At 41.7% G+C, this 22,344-nt stretch overlaps 3 protein-coding genes across 4 annotated transcripts; 2 read left to right on the top strand and 1 right to left on the bottom strand.

Moving 5' to 3' along the window:
- The first annotated feature begins 373 nt into the window (after nt 1–373).
- LOC127777194 (transcription factor LRL3-like) lies at nt 374–6,078 on the top strand. 2 transcript variants are annotated; one of them, XM_052303739.1, is made up of 10 exons: nt 374–570; nt 2,226–2,621; nt 2,853–3,019; nt 3,104–3,196; nt 3,298–3,390; nt 3,483–3,644; nt 3,766–3,831; nt 4,521–4,586; nt 4,679–4,747; nt 5,493–6,078. In XM_052303739.1, exons 2-10 carry the CDS (start codon nt 2,372–2,374, stop codon nt 5,730–5,732), a joined length of 1,206 nt encoding a protein of 401 aa, XP_052159699.1. In that variant the 5' UTR covers nt 374–570; nt 2,226–2,371; the 3' UTR covers nt 5,733–6,078. The 2 variants fall into 2 exon arrangements, with proteins under 2 accessions (XP_052159699.1, XP_052159698.1); XM_052303738.1 differs by having other exon boundaries at nt 2,226–3,019.
- Nucleotides 6,079–16,256: 10,178 nt separating this feature from the next.
- On the top strand, nt 16,257–17,102 carry LOC127777442 (uncharacterized). Its single transcript, XM_052304034.1, has 3 exons — nt 16,257–16,479; nt 16,601–16,725; nt 16,881–17,102. Exons 1-3 carry the CDS (start codon nt 16,321–16,323, stop codon nt 16,984–16,986), a joined length of 390 nt encoding a protein of 129 aa, XP_052159994.1. The 5' UTR covers nt 16,257–16,320; the 3' UTR covers nt 16,987–17,102.
- Nucleotides 17,103–18,004: 902 nt separating this feature from the next.
- Nucleotides 18,005–20,928, bottom strand: LOC127775950 (pectinesterase-like). Its single transcript, XM_052302268.1, has 2 exons — nt 19,670–20,928; nt 18,005–19,033 (listed from the first exon to the last, which is right to left on the bottom strand). The coding sequence occupies exons 1-2, from the start codon at nt 20,724–20,726 to the stop codon at nt 18,339–18,341; spliced, it is 1,752 nt and encodes a 583-aa protein (XP_052158228.1). The 5' UTR covers nt 20,727–20,928; the 3' UTR covers nt 18,005–18,338.
- Nucleotides 20,929–22,344: the final 1,416 nt, after the last annotated feature.

The raw sequence follows: 22,344 nt of genomic DNA, 5'->3' as shown, positions 1-22,344 counted from the left end.
ATTACTCTTCTACGGTTTTACTATAGTCTGGAATCTAAGATGTCCTATTCTGAAAAAGACGCGTGTAAACACGAAAAAGAAAAGAAAATCATAAGTCCTATTCAACAAAGATGTAAAGCAAAGTACATAAAAAAAAGGAAATGAGATTATTTGTTTTTTTTCCCACATTTCCACCCAACCCATCCATCCCTCTCAAAGTTCTCCAACCCAAGAACCACAAAAAGGCCTACAAATACCATGCACCAATGCAAAATATAGACAGAAGGGGTGTACTAGTAAACAAAACAAAAAGAAAAGGTTGAGACTTTCCTGCTATCGTCTGCATTTTCAGCACCCCCCCCCCCCCCCTCCCCCCTCCCCTGGGCTGGCTCTGCATCATATTCATCATCAGCAGCAGTCAGTCCATCCAACGCGTCTTCAGTCCTCACCCGCAGCAAGAAAGCCACACTTTTTCTCCTCCTCCTCCTCCTCCTCCTCCGCCTCTTCCTCTTCCTCCCCTTTCGTTCTCCACACCCACTCTCGGGCTGCGGCTTCTCCGGCTTCCGCGCCGGCCACACCGCCTCTCTGTCGGTGAGTGCTGCGAAATTTTATGGTTCTTCAGTTAAGGCCGTGTTTGGCTGCATGGTGGGTGGGTGTGTCTATCTGTTCTTGGGGAGGTTTGGGGATTTTGGGAGGTTAGCGGCGGGGTTTCTTCTTCAGCTATGTTTTTTTCAGGTCGCGGGTGTGGTGGTTAGCGGCGTTTCTTGGTGGGGTTTTGGTTTTGTGAGGGGAGAAGGGAAGAAGGGCAATGTCAAAGATGGGCGATCGTGTGAGTTTGATGGTTTGGTTGGTGTGCATGTAATGTTTTCTGGTTCTTGATTGTTTCTCCTTTATGAAATCGCGGAAGATAAGAATTTTATCGATTGTATAGTTGGGTAAAAATTGGCTCTTTCTTGTTATCGAATTTCTAACTTGTTTTTGTTTCATGGAAATCCTATTGGTGGAAAAGGATAAGGATAAGGCACTTGCCTGGTTTTCAAAGAAGGTTTTTGTGATGATTCTAGGTCAAGCATGTGTGAATTCATGGGAATGATATTACGATTGTAGAGCTCGTATGATCAAGAAGCTCTTTTTTTTGCATGTAATGATTTATCCACTGGCACCATTTTTAGTTTTTGCAATCAGCAGTCTCAAACTGTGAAAATTGTGTGCTTTCAGCCTTTCCCTTTGGTTTTATTGCTCATTGATAGCCTGTTACTTCTTTTTTTTTACGATAATAGATTTAGGAATTTTGACAAATCTTTGCAGTGCTGATAGATACATAGTACTATACATTTTCTTTTTTGTTAGATAAGTATACATTTTCTTGTTACTGCCTAGACAAGAACAGTCCAAACTGACTACAAGCATGGTATGCAGCAGAATGTGAACTAGCATTTGAACAGTTGGAGGATGCATGTCGGTTTTATTACATTCATAGCCTAGTTTTAAAGAGAGGATGGTATTGAATATTGAATGTGTGTAATTATAATCGACAATAGTTACATGATAAAGTTAAGAGGTCAGGTTTCTTCTACTGAAAGGTGGAAGATTATTTGCTTTTTACAAATTGATTGTATGGAACTATGAATTGGTTGCTTCCATTTCCCAAAGAAAATGAGTTGCCGCTGTAGAACAAAACAGAAAATAAGTCCTAATGATCTGCAATCAATTGAATTAGAATCATTCCATTTGTACAAATGGTGGCTTAGGACAGCAGCTGTGGTTTCAATGTTCATGTACGTTCTGTTTTGTGTATAACAAACAATGGCGCAGATTGGAAGCTTGTCTTGTATCTAAGTTTTCATAATGCACTACCATCCATGCTATATTTGCTGTCCTTATGTTCTTTTAGTCAGTTCATCACAAATATTAGATATAATTTCAACTATGCTTGGTTTAGCTGTTTGTGACATCTCTGCAGTTTGTTAAGGAAAATAAATGCGGACCATGGAAAAATTCAAAATCCCTTATTTAAATAATTTGTGTATTAAACTGACATGAATATGACACGAGTGTTTTTTAGCTGAGGATCTTTTGTCAACTGTATGCATCAAGCAAGAATTGTCCTACTAATATTTTAATACTTGTTTATTGATGTGGTTAACGCGTGCTATAAGATAACCAACTTTATAAGTAGTAGCTATTATAGTATTGTATATATACCATCTTCTCATTTGACAATATCTTTTAAATATTGTGCACAGGGTTAACAAAGTTACTTTCAGCGTCAGAGGGTATTTCGTACAAAAAGGAACTGCTGTTGGTACAGGATTATCAGCTGTGAACACTTTCTGTTTCTAGAGGCCATTCTCTGTAACACTTTGGAGCATCAATTTTGTAGCGTGCTATCATGGATTACTCTGCTGGTTCCTACATGTGGCCTGGCAATTCAGGTTCTGAGAACTATAATTTTGTTGACGGTTCGTCAGAATCATATGCAGAAGAAGGAAGCCTACCACCTTCAGGCTATTTCATGGGAGCTGGATCAGATCGCAGTTTAAAGATCACGGAGAATGAAAGGAACCCCACTATGCTTGCAAATGGATGCTTGCCATACAACACCCAGGCTCATCCATTATCTGGCCAGATTCTACCTAAGGGTGAGCTCCCTAACAATCTTCTGGATCTTCAACAGCTACAGAACAGCAGCAATCTGCGAAGCAATTCAATTCCCACAGGGGTTCTTCAGTGCAATTCAACATCTGGAACATTTGATGCGAAATTGGATACACCTGGTCTTGCAGAACTGCCTCATGCTTTGTCCAGTTCAATTGATAGCAATGGTAGTGACATTTCTGCTTTTCTTGCTGATGTGCATGCCGTTTCTTCAGCCCCGACGTTGTGTTCAGCATTCCAAAACGTTTCCTCCTTCATGGAACCAGTAAATCTAGATGCTTTCGGTTTCCAAGGGGCACAAAATGTTGCTATGTTGAACAAAACAAGTCTTCCAAATGGGAATCCCTCGCTGTTTGATAATGCTGCCATAGCATCACTACATGTAATGATCACCAATTCACCACATATACATAATTGCCATATTATCTGCTTCATTGAATTATTTTTTGCTCTTTTGGCAATCCAGGATAGCAAAGAGTTTCTCAATGGTGGTTCCATCCCTTCGTTTGGTACTGTCCTGCAGGCACTAGGAGCTGGTGGTTTGAAGGCTGCTCAACAGGTTTCAATTTCAAGCTTTACCACTAAACAGCAATTCCCACATCCGCAGCTCACTATCCACTCAATTCTAACTGTGCTGATGAATCAATTTTCATATTGCAGGAGCAAAATGTCCGGAATATACCTCTCCCTACATTCACATCTGGTAGTCATTTGGCAGTTACTGATGCACAAGGGCCACCACTTCCTTCAAAGGTTCTATTTGCATTTCTCATTGACAGTGTTTCACTTTCTTTCTCTTCAATTTTATACCTCAACAGTTGAATTTTGTGTATGAAAATGTTCAGATACCACCATTGATCCATGACCATAAAAGTGAGTACCCTATTAACCATTCTTCTGATGTGGAACCCCAAGCAAATTCAGCTCCTGGAAATAGTGCCAATGCGAAGCCACGTACAAGGGCTCGCCGTGGACAGGCAACTGATCCTCACAGTATTGCTGAACGGGTGAGTTCTTTTATAAGATCAGTTCACTTTGAAACAAATCAAACTGTTGCATAATAATCGATTTTTTTTTTTAATTTGTGTGCACCCATGGTCTTAAATATAATTTCTCATTGTGCTGCAGCTTCGCCGAGAGAAAATTTCAGAAAGGATGAAAAATCTCCAAGACCTTGTCCCAAACTCCAATAAGGTGCTTTTTTTGTTTTGAGTCACCACAAAAATGCAATCCGCTTCTCCCCCTGTTGTTATTGCTGTCATATTCATAACTGTTGATTGATAACAACTAAGAGTATACTAGGGGATGATACGTACTTAAGTATGTTGGGAAACTGACCAAATGGGACAAACAGAAGCAAGCATTTTTTTGGATTATCAAATAGATCAGATCCAAGTATTGATCTTTTGGTGCAGCCAACACATGGGCGTTAGATGTACTGTTGTCTTTGTTTCAGGTGGATGGGATTTATAATGTTGCTGATACATATATTCTGCCTTCAATGCAATTATTTTTTTATTGGCATCTATCTATACTCCTTTTCAAAGAAAACAATGGTGGTGGCAGTGAATCTGCCACCCCACCTCTATTATATAGAGTATTGTTTATGCTTTTACCAAATACCCCTTCATGTGTTTTACAAAATAGTTTTCTACATATGATTCTATTTTATTTCATATCTAAATACAAATTTATTATGCAAAGACATCTACAGGGAATAAATTGTCCCAAAAACATCACAATATTTTTTTCCAAGCAATATTAGCACATGTATAATTTATTTTAATCCGTAGCAAAGCAAGTGTATTTAGCTAGTATAGAATAAAATGTATACAAATTTTGGTTTAGAACTCCTGACAATTAACCCTTCTTTGTATGAGCAGGCAGATAAGGCATCAATGCTTGATGAAATAATTGATTATGTGAAATTTCTTCAGCTTCAGGTCAAGGTACATCTGCAGTCAGGTTTATTTGGTGTGTGGGATGAGGTGGGGGCGTTAGCTCCTTTTCTGATGGCTGACAGTCTTCTTGAATTCTGTAGGTATTGAGCATGAGCAGGCTAGGAGCTCCTGGAGCAGTTGTTCCCCTTCTTAGGGAATCTCAAACCGAGGTGTGCAGCTTTCCTTTTTCTTTATGTTTCCAAACAGAATCCTTGTTAGAAAGACTAGTTGAATGTAGGCTGTGCTATGTTAAAAGATTGTAGAGCTATGGAAACAAGTCAATTTATTTTAACCTCAGTTTTTTCCCCTTAAATTACATTTAGATACATAACAAATAACATCAGTCCAAATATTCATGACCATTCCATGATTTCATATGAACATTGGCTTGCGTTTATTAATTTATTTGCTCTGTGAGATTAGTTTTGAATTGCCCATTATTGCGACCATTGGCATCAAGATAGGACAAACGAAGATATACCTTTGCACTTGTGTACGAGGGGAACAAAACCTTCTGTGATCAAAACTGCTTATGCATTGTGCCATTATGCTTCAATAATCAATACTGCTTAACTTTTTTTTGTGTGTTCTGATTAAATTAATAAGATAACTAACCAAAACTTGTGCTTTCTTGGGTTGGCATCTTAATTGGCTACATTATAAATAATATATTATTTATATGTAGTGCAACATATGCATATCCAGTTTCAAGTTTTCGACATCCTAGATCAGTTCTACCATAATATTGTAGCCTACTGGAAGAATCTTTCTGTGCATTGTAGTCCCAATTTATATCCGAGATCTGCTCCTCTTGTTTTCATTGAGTTTACTTAAATATGTAATAACTGATGGGGCCACAATTCACCTGGATCTCACTATGTCTGAAATAACCATCTACTCATTGAACTACTGCAGTGCCATAGTAATCCATCTCTATCAGCTTCAACCATTTCACAAGGGGCACCAGAAATACCAGACTCAGAAGACAGCTCTGCCTTTGAGCAAGAGGTAGTGAAGCTGATGGAAACGAGCATCACCAGCGCGATGCAGTATCTTCAGAACAAGGGTCTCTGCCTGATGCCCATTGCTCTCGCTTCGGCCATATCCAACCAGAAAGGCATGGCTGCTGCTGCTGCAATCCCTCCTGAAAAATGAAAAAAAAAACTGAAATCGGAAATATGGGGGGAACAACTGCAGAAGACATAATAACTCAACGGCTGCAGAAATGTGCTGGACCCTCAGGTTTTGTGAATGAAGTGAAATCCAGGGGGGGCATAAAACATAGGAAGTTATCTGACTAATTCAGGCTTATGACACAATCTACTCTATAGTCTATAGCTATTGTGTGCCTGTTGCACATCAGTTTATGTGTATTCTTTTTTGTTTTTTTTTATATTGCATCCGGATGCTTATTAGGTAGGAGTGTTTCCTTGGATGTACATGAGTATTATCTATGCGGTTTTATCTAATGTGCATATAAAGTTCAAAATATGTTTATTCACCTTTGCGGTATGAGTTATTGCTTAGACATACATACACCTACAGCGACTAAGATCTGGTATTCTGCTGCTTATGGTCATGTTTAGGGAGCTTCAGATAGAAGTTTCAGCTATCAGAAGCTCCTTAAAACAGTTTAAATTCACTTCGATTCCAAGAAATTAGAATCTAAATATAAGGAAACTTAAAGTATTTTTTAGATTCACACGAATTAGTCTCTTGCAGCTGCTTATTAGAATGATAAGCTTCTCAAATATGACATATCATATTAGGGTTAATTTGATTCATGCCATTGTAAATGTGCCTATTCAGATAAATGCCATTATAATTCGTCTATTCGTAGCCGTGCCACTTAAATTTTACAAAATTAGAACTATGCCACCACCATCATGTTTTTCATCCTTTTCTCTATTTGCATATGGGGCCCACATGTCAGATTCATCTTTTTCCTCCATCCTCCCCTCTTCACTCTTTTTTTTTTTCATATCTCACTCAACCACTTCTCAGCCACCAATCCATCCCGATAGCTCATCAACCGATAGGTAGATGTTGTATCGTTTCAGCCGATGTATAAGTGAATCGACTATAAATGTGAAGGAAACTTGTTCATAAACTAGATCTAGATTAAATATAATTATAAACAACTTTTCCTTAATAAAATCAATTCTATAGGTCAAACCCTATCGATGCAGCATAGGATTGATAAAGTTAAAGTCGGTCATGGTATAATTATATAACCTAAATAACTAGCTGAAGGACAAACATTAATGGATAAGACCTAAATTACTCATGATTAGCTGTAGAGGTAAATGTCATGCGCAGGGTTTACGATTCCGACAGGCCCTTCCGTTTCGGGCACCGACAGAATTCGGAATTTCGCGAAATCTGGTGGAAAACCGGTAAATTCCGAACAAATTTCATAAACCAAATTTGAATACAACTTTCTTGAGTTTGCCGACAAGTTCTTGAAAACCGGTCGGTTTTGGTGAAATTCCGATCGAAATCATCGAAATTTCGATCAGTAAGTGTTTTTCTTTTTTTTTTTAATTCCGGTCGGTTTTGGCCCATGTAAGTGTTTTTCTTTTTTTAATTCTTTATTCTTTTCTTTTCTGATGTAAGTTTCAGTAAATACAAGCAATACATCATTTTTTTCGAAAATTTATATCCCAATGGGTTCTATGAATATCATAGTACTTATAAGATTTTATTTGATTTTTTTTACCAATTCAAATTTGAATTTGGATGAAACTTCTCGAAATCTCAGACGGTTTCTACTTTCGAGCCTCGTCGAAACGTCGAAATTTCGCGAAATCCGGTCGGATTTCGTCGGAATCATAAACCCTGGTCATGCGATTACTAATTCAATCTTTTTCTTAAATACAAGCACTTGGTATAGATTGGACCTAACCGAGACAATATCGAATGCTTATAGTCAAGAGAAAGTAAACTCATAATTATATAGATTTAGATCATAGCCGGTGAAGTAACTTAGGTTTTTAGAGATAACGTATTTGCTAGAGCTCCGATACAGCCTTATATAAGAATATCAAGTTTTCAATTAAATCTACTAAACAAGTCTTAGGTGGTGTTTGAAATTCATGAAGATGAAGATTAAGTTAACGCACGTAAAATAAAAAAGGAAGAAAATAGCTGTCACTCCACCAGTCCACCGGTGGCCACGCGTGTGTGGCGGCGGCGGTGAGGCGCGACCATCCCCATCCACAACGACGTTGACAGCCAGGGGTGCGCCCATCCGCGTCGGCGTCAGCAGCGCATCCGCGGCGGTGGCGACCAGGGACGGCGCATCGGTATCAGCGGTGAGGTGCGGCGCACCGGCGGCGGTGGTAGTGACGCGCAATCCTCAACCACCCATTGTTGTACCTTTGTCGCTGCTCCTCGCTCGTCAGTCGTGACCTAGCGGCCTAGTCGGGTGGTACAGGGCCCCACTCGCCCGTCGGGTCCCTGCGGAGGCGGGGATAGATGATGTTTTTCACCCGACCATCTCTGCGGGGCCGGAGGGAGAAGTCGGGGAGCGAAGGCGGGGGCATTCTGGCCCAACCCACCCCTAACCCGCCCTGTTGCCAACCCTAATCAACACTAGATCGAAGAGACCGCTGGCCGCCGGTCCGATCCAGATTTTTACACGTGTCTAATATGGATAACAGATGAAAATTGAGGTAAGTACGTAATCATTTTTTACTTTTGTAAAGGAAAAGATAAAGAACATCCTCATCTTTTCGCTTATGCTTGTGATAAGCAAAATTTAAAAATTTTTAACCCTAAATTTGAAGTTAATTTTGGGAGGTTTTGCATTGAAGTTTATTTTTTAGCCTTTACTTACAAATTATTTTTTTTATAAATATGCTACCCGAAAAAGCCAAACAATTGTGCTTAGACTTCTTTGGGACAACGTCTCGCGTGGGCCTGGCGATACGTGGACACGTTCATGCGCGGTCCAGGTGCACGGGCTGCCCATTAGAGCGTGCTCTTGTAGAAGATGGCGCCACTTACAAGTCTCTGTCACCTCTTAGGCTGACTTCCATTCTCAACCTCTCCCTCATTTTTCACGCGCATGTCTTTCAAACTGTTAAATGGTTTGTCTTTATAAAAAGTTTTTACACGAAAGTTGCTTAAAAAATTTTTTAAAAAGATTTTACACAAAAGTTGTTTAAAAAATCTTATTGATCATTTTTTTAAAAAAATAGCTAATACTTAAATAGTTATGATCGCTCCGTTTTCAGTAAGCAGGACATGTGGTCAAACGAATACAGCCTTAAACCAGCTCAGGTCATACTCATAACCTTAAAATTATTAGCATTTCACAATCACACTAGCACGTAGAGTCACGCATTCACGCGACAGTAACCTCCCTTTTATAGGCTAGTGGTTTAATAACAATGACTTTTGTAGACTAGTGGTTTATTAACAAGTACTTGTTAGTGTTTATTTGTGGTATACGGTATTATTTAAAAGTAATTAGATCAATTTTATGATGATAATTAACAACATAGATATATGTGTTTGTAAAATATACTTGGCAAGAAATGTAGAAATAACATTAATAGATCTATCTTCATTTTGTAATTAACAATATTAGGATCACGTCTAATAATATACAGTGCTCTGACGCCTATCACCTACGTTATTGTTACTATTTTAAATGTGTTATTTATTGATATGAAATAAGCATTATTATCATAATAACTAATAATTAACCATAATTATGTCAAACTTGTAAAATGTATCATAAATCTTATATACTTATGTCGAAGCAAATTTATTTATAGAAAAATTACTATGGGCATGTCCCTATACCAAATTTACTATGCGTATGTTGTATTAGATTCAAGTTTACTGTACATATTCAGTAAATATTGAAGATGAGGGCGAAGTGCTCGCTCCACAGAATTTTGGACGGCGTGGACGCACGCGCGTGTATCCACGTCGCCCCCCGCGCGCGCTGGAATTCCGATGATTTTCGTGTGCTCTGGTTGCTCGCCCGCAGCGCCGTCCGATCGAGCATCCAGCAACCAAAGAGCGCTTGAGCTGGTAATTTTTCAAAAAGTCCTCACTTTCCTTGATAATATTTCTTAAGTCCCTCAATGTAATTCACTACCTTATGTATTCTTACGTAAAGGCCCTCTACCTCCTAAAGTATAGGACAACGCTCTAAAAAGTGAAAGTAAGGGATTTTTCTGCAAAAAAACAACAACCAATCCCCCAATTCCCCAGAAACCCTAGCCAACACTGTTCCCCAAACCTTCTCTTCCTCTCTCGCTCTCTCCCCTGCCCTTGCGACGGCGCCGCCTTGTGTTCTCCTCGCCGCCGACGGCCTCCCCCTCGCACTCTCCCCGTCCTCCCCCATCTCCTGGCGCTCCCCAATCCCCGTCAACCCTAGCACGTAGAGGCCGCCGCCGGTCTGCCCTCTCGCCCTCGCCTCCTCACGCTTTCATTGTTCTCTCAGCGATGCGGACAACCTCCCCACAAACTCCTCTGCGCGTCCTCCTTCGCCCAGGCGCTGCTGTGGTCGTTGGTGAACCGTCGACGCCATGGTGAACCGCCTCCACGAACGCCGTGGCGGCATCCCTGTGGAGGGACCAGACCACGCAGGCCTCGGGGCGAGGTTCGGCCGTGACGCCTGTCGTCGTTTCGTCGCCCTCCCCCAGCGCCCAGCGGTGCCGCGTGCTGCGCGTGTGATGGCCTGACAATGGCTCAAAGCAGAACATAGCGTCAGATTTGGTCAAGCCAGGTTTTCCCCGTGGCCTTTTTACATAAACCAAATCCATATTGCAAGTGGGGAGCTGGCGAGGTGCTTGAACAATGGGGAGACACTGTAAGGTGCTCGGTGCTATCCGCAAGCCATTGCCGGTCGATAGGCCAACAAGGTGTATTGCAGGGGTAGAGCAAGCCTGAAAATGGCTTTCAGATTTGCTGCAGTGGCAGAGCAAGCCTGAAAATTGCCTCCAGATTTTCCCTTTACATGGTGATAAAACTAGCTATAATGGTTGTATTTTTTTGGTCGAGCTGCAAACATTTCAGTGTTGGTATCGTTGCATGAATTTTGTTTACGAGTGTTCTATGGTTCACATGTGTAGCTGCCCATTGCCATTCTTCCTTCTCTGACATTATCAAATTATTGTCATCCAAATTTAGATAGAGGGCTTTCAAAAGAAAATGTTGTCTTATTTGGTAGGCACAATCCTACAGAACTGAATGCTTATTTATTTGATATGTTGTACTTCCTGAATCATTTCTATTTCAATAGAGACTAGACCCTTTTCTCTAATTATTTGTTTCTTTTCATGTGTGAACATTCTTTTCTTCGTTTGCCAAACCAGGTTGTTTGCCTGATAATTTAACAATGGTAAGTAAAAAAAGACGATGATTAGTTTGGTGCATTGCTACTCTCAGGTTACATCATGTATTATGCAGAAATTACTGTACGTGCTAGCATTGGAGGGCATCATGTCTTATATAAGATATTTGGATTGTGTTATTTTGATATAGGCATTGTTACCATATACAGGACTGTTAGGTTTTGTCTACATTTTTGTTGTTTATACATTGCAGATTTCCAATACCTTTTGTCAGCTACTCAACTCAATAGTGCAATTATATGTGACAGTTCAATTCTTGGTTCGGATAATTTATAAATACTATAAAGTATGTATTTTTTCCTTGAAGATTTATATATCCTGATTGACCAATAGAACTTTTTTTTTTTTTTTTGCAAAACCCATAAATGATTTAGTTCACTAGCTAGATATGGTTTCAGCAACTGTTTGTAAGTGATGAAAGGGTTTCACACTTGCCAGATATTTTGAAGAATATCTTAGCTGATCAATTTACCCTTTCTGCTACCTAATGCAGAAATAATTAGTTTAGTAGAGATGTTTTAGGGAAGCCAATTCGGTTAATGCCTTTGTGGTGATCAATTGACCCTTTGTGCTTCGTTATAGATATGATCAGGTGCCCTCTGTAATGCCATTAGTGTGCCGCACAATGTGCCAAAAATATGTTTGCCTTTTGTCTGTTTACATGTTCTTGATAAGAACTTTTTCTCACTGGCAACCTTGAAGCACCACAAGAAACACATTGGTTCCTATCAAGTTTAGTCTGCTCTAGATGTTTTCACGTTCTACTCATATAAGTTCCAGCTTTACAATGTCTAAAACAAACGGTAAAGCGCCGAGCCATCCTCATTAGCTAATTAAAAAGCAGATTACTAGATTTGAATGTAAATTACAGTTGTGTTTCTATGTACAAGAAGGTTAAATATTGCTAATATCTATGTTCTTTTCCAGTTTGCCTTCTACTCTAGATGGTAGTTTGAAATTATAAGTAGAATATGTTTTTAGAGAGAAATAAGTGCAATCTAATTGTAAATGTGAATATTGAATCTGATAATTATTGTTGTCTTATCTGTATAAAAATGATTGGTGGCTACCACAGAAGGTGCTCAGGTTTGTGAAGACTCTAAGTGCATGCTTGGCTATCTATCAGCCTTGTACTTCACTGCTTGTGCTTTCTCAGTTCTAAGCAGTTGCATTACAATCTCATTTTATAACAATCTTTGTATATGTGAGAATTGCCATTTAGCTTAAGTATATTAAGGGTGTCACTGCTAATTAGTTGCCATGACAAGAACAAACAAACTGACTATAGAGCTTTGCTGCACAAATTAGTTAGCTAGGATGTTCTTATGTACCTGTAAGTTTCATGTTGTACGGTAGGAAATCTTACTCCTGTTGTACTCAACATTGTCCCTTATATTGGCTATTCCTTGCAATTCCTTTTTTTCATCTATTATTATGCTCCTATTATTTGCTTTCCTCAAAGTAATCTACCATGTTAGTGTATATTTGTCAATTAACTGCATAGCCCTAAACGAACGGAGGGGCGCAGCGAAGCGCGCCAAAAGTCCTAGTTCAGTAAATAATCCCAACACTTCGCGTGTATCATCAACCCTACACCTAGCTCTCGCTGCTGACTTACATCATTGGTCACTTTTTAAAATACAGAATTCTTAAGGGTTTCTAAGTAAATAGGTATCTTTATAGTAAATGAACCAACGCAGAAGTACCTTTGAAATTTGAAAGTATTGTTTATTTAGAGGATCCTACAATAAAAGATCTTTATAAGGGTGCATGCGTGAAGTGGTAGGAGAATTAAGGCCAAGTTCTTTTCGTCACTTTCCCAACTCACCTCCCGCGTGCGTACTTTTTAAACTACTAAACGGTGTACTTTTTATAAAAATTTTCTATAAAAAAGTTACTTTAAAAATTATATTAATCTATTTTTAAGTTATTTTTAACTAATATTTAATTAATTATACATTAATAAACCATCACGGTTTCCACGCGGGGAGACGGGGATCCACCTCCGGAACGCAGCCTTAGAAACGAACGTGAGATTTCCACCCGAAAACAATTGAACACTCGAGATAGCTCCCTTCTTCTGATGGTCATAATGATTTCTGATATGTCTCCTTATAAATACGATGGCCGTTATTAATTGAATGATGTACTTATCTCAAATTTCACTTTTCACTGATAGAGATATGATTTAGATCATTTGCAAAAGTAAAACAACACTTAAAAGTAAAACCTGAATAATTATGTTTTACACGCTTCAACAGTAAAAATGTCCATGCTTATAAATAAATTGAGTAAATTCCCTGTGTACCCTTGAAAACTCACTAAATCCCTTTTGTATCCCTGAAATTTACCCAATCCCTTCTATACTCCTGAAATTTCAACTTGATCCCTTCCATGCTCCTACCGTTACATTTTCCATCATCTCACTGTTACATTTGGTTATAAATATCTTTTTTGCCCTTGATGCTTTAGGTTTAAACATAAGCTTCAAAAACAATTGAAAATTTTGTTTGAGTGCACAGCATGTGCATTTTATAAAACTAATGAGACTAAATAATTAGTGCAGAAAATTTTGACATAAATTTTACAAATAAAATAAAGTTAATAAATTAAAATTTTTATTTGAAATTTTAATAGGACAATAGATTTTTTTTTATTGGGAGCATTCATTAAAAAAATTTGTGAACATTGGTAGTCCAATATTTATATGAATGCTCCTCATTTTTATGAATTTTTTTAAAAAAAATTAAATACATATTTTTTTAATTATCTAAAATAATTTTTGGGATAAATGATGCATCGCCAATAAACTTATAACTATAGTAGTCTCATGTGAGAAGCTTATATATTTTTAATAATGTAATTCATAAATTTCTTTGTTCATCCAAGGCTAAAATGGTCATTTTTATAGAAAATAGACGGTCAACTAACGGTCAACTGACGGAAGGGGTATGCAAGGGATCAAAATTAAATTTTGGGGGCATGCAAGGAAGTAAGTAAAATTCACGGACATAGAAGGGATTTGGTAAAATTTCAAGGTTATACAAGGGATTTTCTCAAATAAATTATGCTGCAACACGTCAAGTTGTAAAAGCAAATATGGACAATTGAAACAGAACACACTGGAAGGTAGGAAGCACTTCAATCATTCATGCGGTTGCGAGTTCCTTCAGCATCATTGGAGCAGTACACAGCTATTAAAACAGATGGACCGCTAGCTGTCCTATAAGTCTTTTTCAAAAGATTAAAAAAGTTTTAATTTTTCTATATTTCACTTAAGGTGAGTATGTGATGAAGAAAAATCAATAAAGACTTTTAACTCCCCCTATACACTAAGGCCCTCTTAGTTTAGACTTATAAGCCAAAAGTCTAATTCTAAACAAACAATCGACTTTTTCGTTTAGCTTTTTTTGAAGTCATAAGCCACTCTAACACTATTAAGCCAAAAGCTAGGTTGGAGAATCTTTTTTGACTTATGTGAGATAGATGCATGACTCCACCATTAAACTTAGGACATTAAATCCACCGGTTTATAAATTATATAAGCCAATACTGACTTAAAAGTCTAAGTCTAAATAAAGAGGGTCTAAGAAACGAGTGTTTAATAACTACCCAAAATATGTATATACATGCGTAGATGCAACAATGATGTATGTCAAATGAAGAAGGTTAAGGTTATACGATGATCAATTTAAAAATTCTGATTTGTAAGAGTGACTATATCATTTTCTCTATTTTTATGTATATATCACTATTTAAGAGTATATAGTTGCTCTTTCTCCCTTCCGACTAAATATGAGTATTTTCGTTATGATACATAAAATGCAGTACACGATAAAATCCCAAAAACTCCAAAAATATAACTGAGAAAACGCCCCTAGGCTCAGAGTGTTCTACCCACGAAATTAATCTTTTACTTAGGTTTCCAAAAGCAAGGATGAGAGGGTATATACGTTGCCAATGGTTTTACTGCACATACCATTGACCCCCTTAGATAACAATATTGCTAAGTACTCCTGCCACACTTGTTTATTAAGTTGTGCACGTCATCAGATAAGGTTAGCCATTATTGGACTCTCTCTGGTTGATTAATAAACATTATCAACAACTGTAATGATAACGTTTTGTCATTTTGTGGCAAAATGACAACGCCCACTGGCGAGAGATTCAGCGACGAGACCAATAGATGCACATTGCTTCTTCCGTTCATCGATCAAAACAAGAAAAGGAAAAAGAAAAGGGAAGAAGAAGAACTACAGTCGAGTTCCCTTTTTTTTTTACAAGGATAGGTTTGGAAGGTATTTTGTTAGCTACAACCTACGCTCTTCGTTTTTTTTTAAAAAAAAACAATCTAATACTGGATGTAATAAGTCTTAGTATTACGAATATAAACATATCTCTATTCAGATTCGTTGTACTAGAATGTATCACATTTAATTCTAGATTCGCTTTTTTGGATGGAGTAGTACGATTATAATTCAAAGACAGCGTAGCCAAATATTACATCCGTCTTAAAAAATACAATTAATTACATCATCATCATCATCATCATCATCATTATTAAGGTAGCATAATTTACACTTTTACTCTTAATAACCATTCTAATCTATATCTTTTGTTGTAAAATAAAGTTTTAAAATTCAAATTTGGCAACGTCATAAGCAAGTAGTCATGCCTACACAGAAGTATGACTTTATAAGCATTAAAAGAAATTATGACTTACAAAATGCCAGTTTTATATTTACAATTATAAGCAGCATTCTAAGTACGCTTTAAAATTGAATGATTGAAGTGCTTCCTGTGTTCTGTTTCCATTGTCCATATTTGGGACGAATAGAGTCTAACCTGCAATAAAATAATTCTTAGCTGTTCCGAAAAGAACACAAGCTAATTTTAAAATTACATTTTAAAATTCAAATTTGACATACACAAATTACACCCTCCGTCCTAAAATAAGTTCATTTGTGGGTTTCTGTGTTTAACGTTTGATCGTCCGTCTTATTTAGTTTTTGTATATTTAGTATTTGTATTGTTATTACATGATAAAATAACAGTACTTTATGCATAATTTATTTTTAAAATTTTAAGAATAAGATGGACAGTCAAATGTGGGATATCGAAACCTACAAATGAACTTATTTTGGGACGGAGGGTGTATGACTTTATAAGCTTCAATAGAAAGTATGACCTACAATAAGCAGCATTTTAAATATAAAACAGTGACAGGTCATTGGGACGAACCGGGTGTAACCTACAATAAAATAAAAACCTTTCTTCCTCCATGATTAGAACACCCTACCCTACTCCTTCCTCCACTATATTAATCTCTGAAGAAAGCTGAACACCAAACCTTCTCAGCACAAACCATAATGGCAGCAGCCAGGAGCTCCTTCCATCCTTCTTCCTCCATGGCCAGCAGCCCAAGATTAATTGGCACCAGGAAGGCAGCCCTAAGGTTCAGAGCTCCTGCCCATGGCGGCACCAGCTCATCACAGCTTTCCATCGCTGCAGCAACTGCTAACAAGAAGGTAATTATGATCAAGAAAGTATACATACATATAGTATATGTTTTCCTCCAAGCAAGGAGAGTATATGAGTGATCTTGTCTTGATTAACTTTGCTTCTGAATTTTCTTGTCTGAATTTTCAGGTGTTTGAGGACCAGTTGAGAGGGATTGTGTGCTACAGAGATGACAAGGGAGAGATGGTCTGTGAAGGGTATGATGAAGGTCCAAGGCTCGGAATGCGGCTGCCGGAGAAGGCCTGCTTCCCATGGTAATTGCCAACATCTGAATTTACTGAATTTTTCCTGACATGCTGAAAGGAGAAAGAAGATTAGCATATGTTGCCTGATGAGGATTTTGTTGTCTGATGGGATTTGGTTTTGGTTGTCTAATGATCATGCTTGCTTCTGTTCCTCTGAAGAACAGGCCTATGGAGGTTCAGATCACTGATTTCATTGAGCTGGCGACGTTCCGGGTCTTCGAAGATGCCGATGTTCTTCAGATCAAGAATGATCAGAAGAGGCAGATCTGAGAAGAACTGATCAATGATCATGTAGTGCAAGGCAGTAGTTGTATAGAAATGCTCATGTGTAAGAATAATTTTCAAGGTATGGAATTCAAGTACACTGAAGAGGCAGTTCTGATGTAGTTCTGTACCCTCCCTCCCTCTCTCTCTCTCTCTCTCTCTCTCTCTCTCTCTCTCTCTCTCTATATATATATATATATATATATATATATATATATATATATATATATATATATATATATATATATATATATATATATATATATATATATATATATATATATATAGTTTGGCTAATTTTTCAGATTTAGAATTCTGTGCTTTTAAAAACAGTAAATTGGTTCATGGAGAACTTGTAAATTTGTCCTTGTGAAGCAATCAAGATTCAGAACAGATATTCTGACCTGTTTGGCTGTTTCTCATTCTGCTGGGAATAGCACTTTTGTGCACGATCATTTCAATCATTGCTAGCATCATCAGCTGGTGAGTTTGATTAAGAAAAACTCCAATAGAGATGAAGAGATTGGCTCCCACTGGCAGTTAATTAGTGAGACTCATGTGCCCATGTGAGTCTGAACTCTGAAGTTGGTGCCTCAGAGTTATCTGAATGTAACTCTGAAGTTGGTATTATCTAAAAAAAAACTCTGAAGTTGGTGGCTCAGAGTTATCTGAATGTTGACATCCTTCGAGACATTCAGAGTGTACTACCCATTAACATTCTTTTACAGCGTGTCGTGTCATCATCAATAGTCAGCTTCAAGAACAACCATTATTAAGCTTCAGAATCTGTAGCAAGAATTAGCGTAAGATAGATATTTATAACGCCACATTTTCATTAAAAAACAACCAATTCGTTTTTACACTTTAAATTACACTGTAATTACATTGCAAGTTTTATTTACATTGTAATTTTTCAAATAGACAATATATAATAGAAATAATATTACAAGTAGTGTATTGTCAACTTGGAAGAGGAGATAAGAGAGGTAGAACCATACTTATACATACTCCGTAGTTTTCCTCAAAATATAGGGTAGAGAGCGCAATTACGTAGGAAAAAAATTAACTCAAATATAAATGAAATATATGTCGCTATGTTTTTGGCAACCCCTTTAATATAATTTACAACCATTATTACTGAAATTTGTTAGGATTTTTGTGTCGTAAACAAAACAGGGTAATTCTGCATTTTTGCAGTTTACAGTTCCACGGATTTACTCTGAAACACGGTAATTAATTAACGGCTGCATTGTTGAGATTTACGCGTGGTAATAATTCATTAATACAAGTGTAGTAATAGTGCAATACTACAATGCATTGATTGGACATGGATTTCATCGGTGACAATGCTCGTACGGTTAGACGTCGTCGTCGTAGGGGAAGGAGGTGGCGGCGAGCCACTGGTCGCCGGAGATGAGGTTGTCGACGGAGAACTGGGCCGCCTCGTCGTAGCCCATATCATGGAACCCGGCCCATCCGACGCGGCCGTCCATGGCGGCGCCCGGCCCGCCATTGCCATACTCACCGAAGTACACCGTCTCGGCGCGGCCGGGCTCGGCGCCGGGCCACTCGACCCAGCCGGCCCGGTCGACGAGCGGGCCGAGGTAGGAGTCCATGACGACGGCGCGGGCGTAGGGCCGCCACGGCCGGCCCAGGAAGGTGCGCGTGCTGACGCCGCTGGCGAGGAGCTCCGGCGAGGCGACCACCGTGCAGTTGTGCACGGAGAAGCCCGTGTCCTCGTTGGGGTCGCCGCGCGCCTGCGCCGTGAGGACGTTGGACTGGCCGGCGACGGGGGCGCCGGCGACGAGCTCGCACGCCTGGAGGACGGCGGCGGCGTCGCCGAAGACGAGGTCGACGGTGCCGGAGACGGCGCACTCGCGGTAGAACTGGCGGAACGAGTGCGCGTAGAGAGCGTCCTGGTGGCCCTCGACGCCGCACCGGTACGCCGCCGCCATGTCCGCGCTCACCCGCAGCGCCACCGCCTGCCCCTTCGCCGCCCCCGCCGTGTTCCGGAACGTCACGTCCCGAGCCATGAACCCTTCGCCTGACACCCCTGCATTGCATGTGCATGACGTCACCTTTGTCAGCGACTCGTCGTCGAATCCGTCTTGGACGCTAGCTAGCTACGCGTGCTGACATTCTGACAAGTGACAGCAAATATCTAAGCTCAAAGATGCTTAGATCCATGGAGATCATGTCAGTTGTAGATAGATTTTTTTTTTGTGTCTTTTGTGTATGGCATTTAAAAGGTCATTATTTTTTTTTAAAAAAAAAGTAGGATAGATTTTGTGAGATATGTCATTTTACAGACATACAAGTATATAATTAAAAATAACAAATTTAAGCATAAATTATACTCCTACGTTCTATTCAAAATCTAATTTATTTCTTCTACTCGTATAAGTTGAATTTCAACCCACTTATTTATCATGTAACTAAATTATTTTAATTTTTTGATGATTTTTTTAAGTGACATACAAACGGCTGCATCAGTGTGAGCACATGCACGTGATCGGTAGGCCAAATATTTGTGTCACGCCCACTGCGGAGTGGGACCCACGTGAGGCATCGTCGCGTGCATGCATGCAGAGAGCGAGCCAGGATGGATCGCACGTTCCCAATCCGATAGGCGATAGCTTTGTGTCACGGGATGCTTTGCTGTTTACGAGGTGTGGGGGATTTCATTTACCGAAGGTGGCAGAGCGGAAGGTGGTCCAGCCGTCGGCGGCGCTGCGGCTGCCGGTGATGACGGTGGCGCCGCGGCCGTCGCCGACGAGGGCGATGTTCGTCTTGTACGGTGGCACCTCCACGTTCTCCTCGTACGTCCCGGCCCTCACCCGGATCACCGTCCTCGCCGCGCTGTTGTTCGGCGCCGCCGCCACCGCCTCCCCCACCGTCCGGTAGTTCCCGCTCCCGTCCTTCGCCACCGTGATCACCACCGTGTTCTCGCCGGAGTTGTTGCTGTTGTCGTCGTCGTCGTTCCCGCCGTTGTAGTCGTCGTTGTCGTCGTCGTCGAGGAGGCGGCGGTTGTGGTGGATGATGTTGGCGACGGCGGCGGCGAAGCTCGCCGCCGATCCGCCCCCGCCGCGGCGGCCGGCGACGAGGGAGAGAGAGTTGGTGACGTGGGCGTAGGCATCGTCGAGGGACGCGAGGAGGCCGGACGACGGCGCGGCGCCGTCGAGCCCGTCGAGGCAGGTGGCCTTGTTGGCGAGCGCCGCCGCGAGGTGGGCGCGCACGGCGGGGAGGCCCTCGCCGGGGGACGCGAGCAGCGAGGCGGACCGCGACAGGGAGGCGAGCGTGGCGGCGTGGAGCTCGAGGCAGTCCTGCGCCGCGCCGCGCCGGAGCGGGGACGCGCCCGACGACGGCGGCGAGAGCGCGGAGGAGAGCGCCGGGGAGAGCGACGACACGGCGGCGAGCGCGCCCCGGAGCGACGCGAGCGCGACGGACAGGATGTTCGGCGGGAGCAGCTGCACCGAGATGGCCGCCGCCGCCACCTCCGCGGAGACGGCGTCGAGGTGCGCGGCCGTCGACGCGAGGCAGGAGTCCGGGTGCGGCGTCGTGCGGCAGACGGCATGGACGTCTGTCACCCCCGGCGTGGCCGCCGCAGCCGCGGCGCCCTTGGCGGCGACGGCGTGGTGGCGGTGTCGCTTGCCGTGACGGTGGCATTGCGTGGTGGTCGCCGTGGCGAGGAGGAGGAGGAGGAGGACGGCGACGAACACAACCAGACGTGGCGAGATCGCCGCCATGGCTAAGCTAGCTCGAGTACTCGACTGAGAGTGAGCTTGATGAGCTTTCTTCACAACACGGATAGATCGATATATATGGTCAGGTTTATTAAGGTTTTAGGCGAGTGTTACTGCATGTGGCAAGTAGTGATTAGTGTACTAAATAGGCTAGCTAGTGACAACTAGTGTTGCAATACATGCCATTTTGTACTAGGCTACTAGATACATAGAGGTGTCGGTTTGTTGCTACTTGCTCGAGTACACTCAAAGCTAGCTCCAAACTGTTGCTGAAATTCTTGTAGGGGGAAAAGGGATTATCATCAGTAGCTAAGACAGCTAATGACAATGCGACATGCACATGTGCACCATGTCATTGACTCATTGGCTCGTTGTGCGAGACAAGTCGTCGAATTCCAGCGTACGCGCCGCGCGTTGCCGTCGCGCGGAGGGGAGGAGAGGACGAGTGGGCGGCGACGCGACGCACTAACCGTCCAAACGAACAAACACACAAGACGGAGATCTCGAGCGGCAATTTTTCCTGCGGTTCGCCGTTGCAACCACACGGTTTATCGAGGAATAAGTACACTTTGACTCCCTTAAAAAATTGATAGAGAGAGGATGATTTGTGGGGCCCATATGTCAATAGGCCCTATAATTTTTTATGTGTGTGAATGACAAACGGTCCCACGTATGCGTTTTTAATTCAAATGCCACTTAAGCGTCACGTCAACCCTACAGACTAGGTCACACCGCCACGTCAGCGAAACCGCCCTCCAAACCAAGGGAGTCAAATTGCACTGGTTTCAATAGTTCGAGGGTCGAGATATCCGGTTTTATGGTTTAGGGTTATGGATTGGATTCGAATCACTTTAAGGGAATCGAAATGGACTTATTCCATTTATTGAAGATCTTCACTGGGCCATGATGAGAGTGCGAAGTGCAATGCATATATATAGGCCTGTCTTATTTTTTGGAAAAAGTACACCAGAGGTCCCTCAACTTGTCATCGAGTTACAAAATCGTCCCCCAACCACAATTACTCCACAATACCAGATATCCGGCGTCCCCCAACTACAAAACCAGTGCAAACTAGGTCCCTCGGCGGTTTTGAGTCCGGTTTTGTCTGATGTGGCAATTGACTCAGCATAGAACCCACGTGGGCCCCACGCGTCAGCCTCTTCTTCAACCCCCCCTCTCCACCTCTCTTCCTCTCCCTTCTTCACGGGCGCCGGCGGGTGGAGCATTTGCACGGGCGACAGCTAGAGGGCGCAGGCGGCAGGGGGAGAAGCCACGCACGGGCGGCGGGCGACGGGCGGTGGAGTGGCGCGCGGGCGGACGACGGAGCGGCTCTCGAGCGGCGGGTGGAGGGCTGACAGCGGAGCGGCCCCGGGCGGAGACAAGGCAGAAGGGAAGGGCGGCGGCGGCGGGAGCACGGGGGAGATCGAAGTTCGAAGAGGACGACCTCAAGCACGGCAGCGAGTAGAGTGGGGTGACGGCGAGGCGGAGCGGAGCGGCGGTGACAGGAGCAACTCACCGAGGGCGCCGTCAGCTTCGCAAGGGGTAGCACGACGACAGACGCGCAAAGGTAGATGGGAATCCAACGAAGGATGTCGGGGTCGTCGTCGGCGGCGGCGGTGAC

This window comes from Oryza glaberrima, chromosome 6, assembly GCF_000147395.1.
Source record: "Oryza glaberrima chromosome 6, OglaRS2, whole genome shotgun sequence".
Classification (NCBI taxonomy): domain Eukaryota; kingdom Viridiplantae; phylum Streptophyta; class Magnoliopsida; order Poales; family Poaceae; genus Oryza; species Oryza glaberrima.
This window is presented reverse-complemented; position numbering and strand designations above follow the sequence as displayed.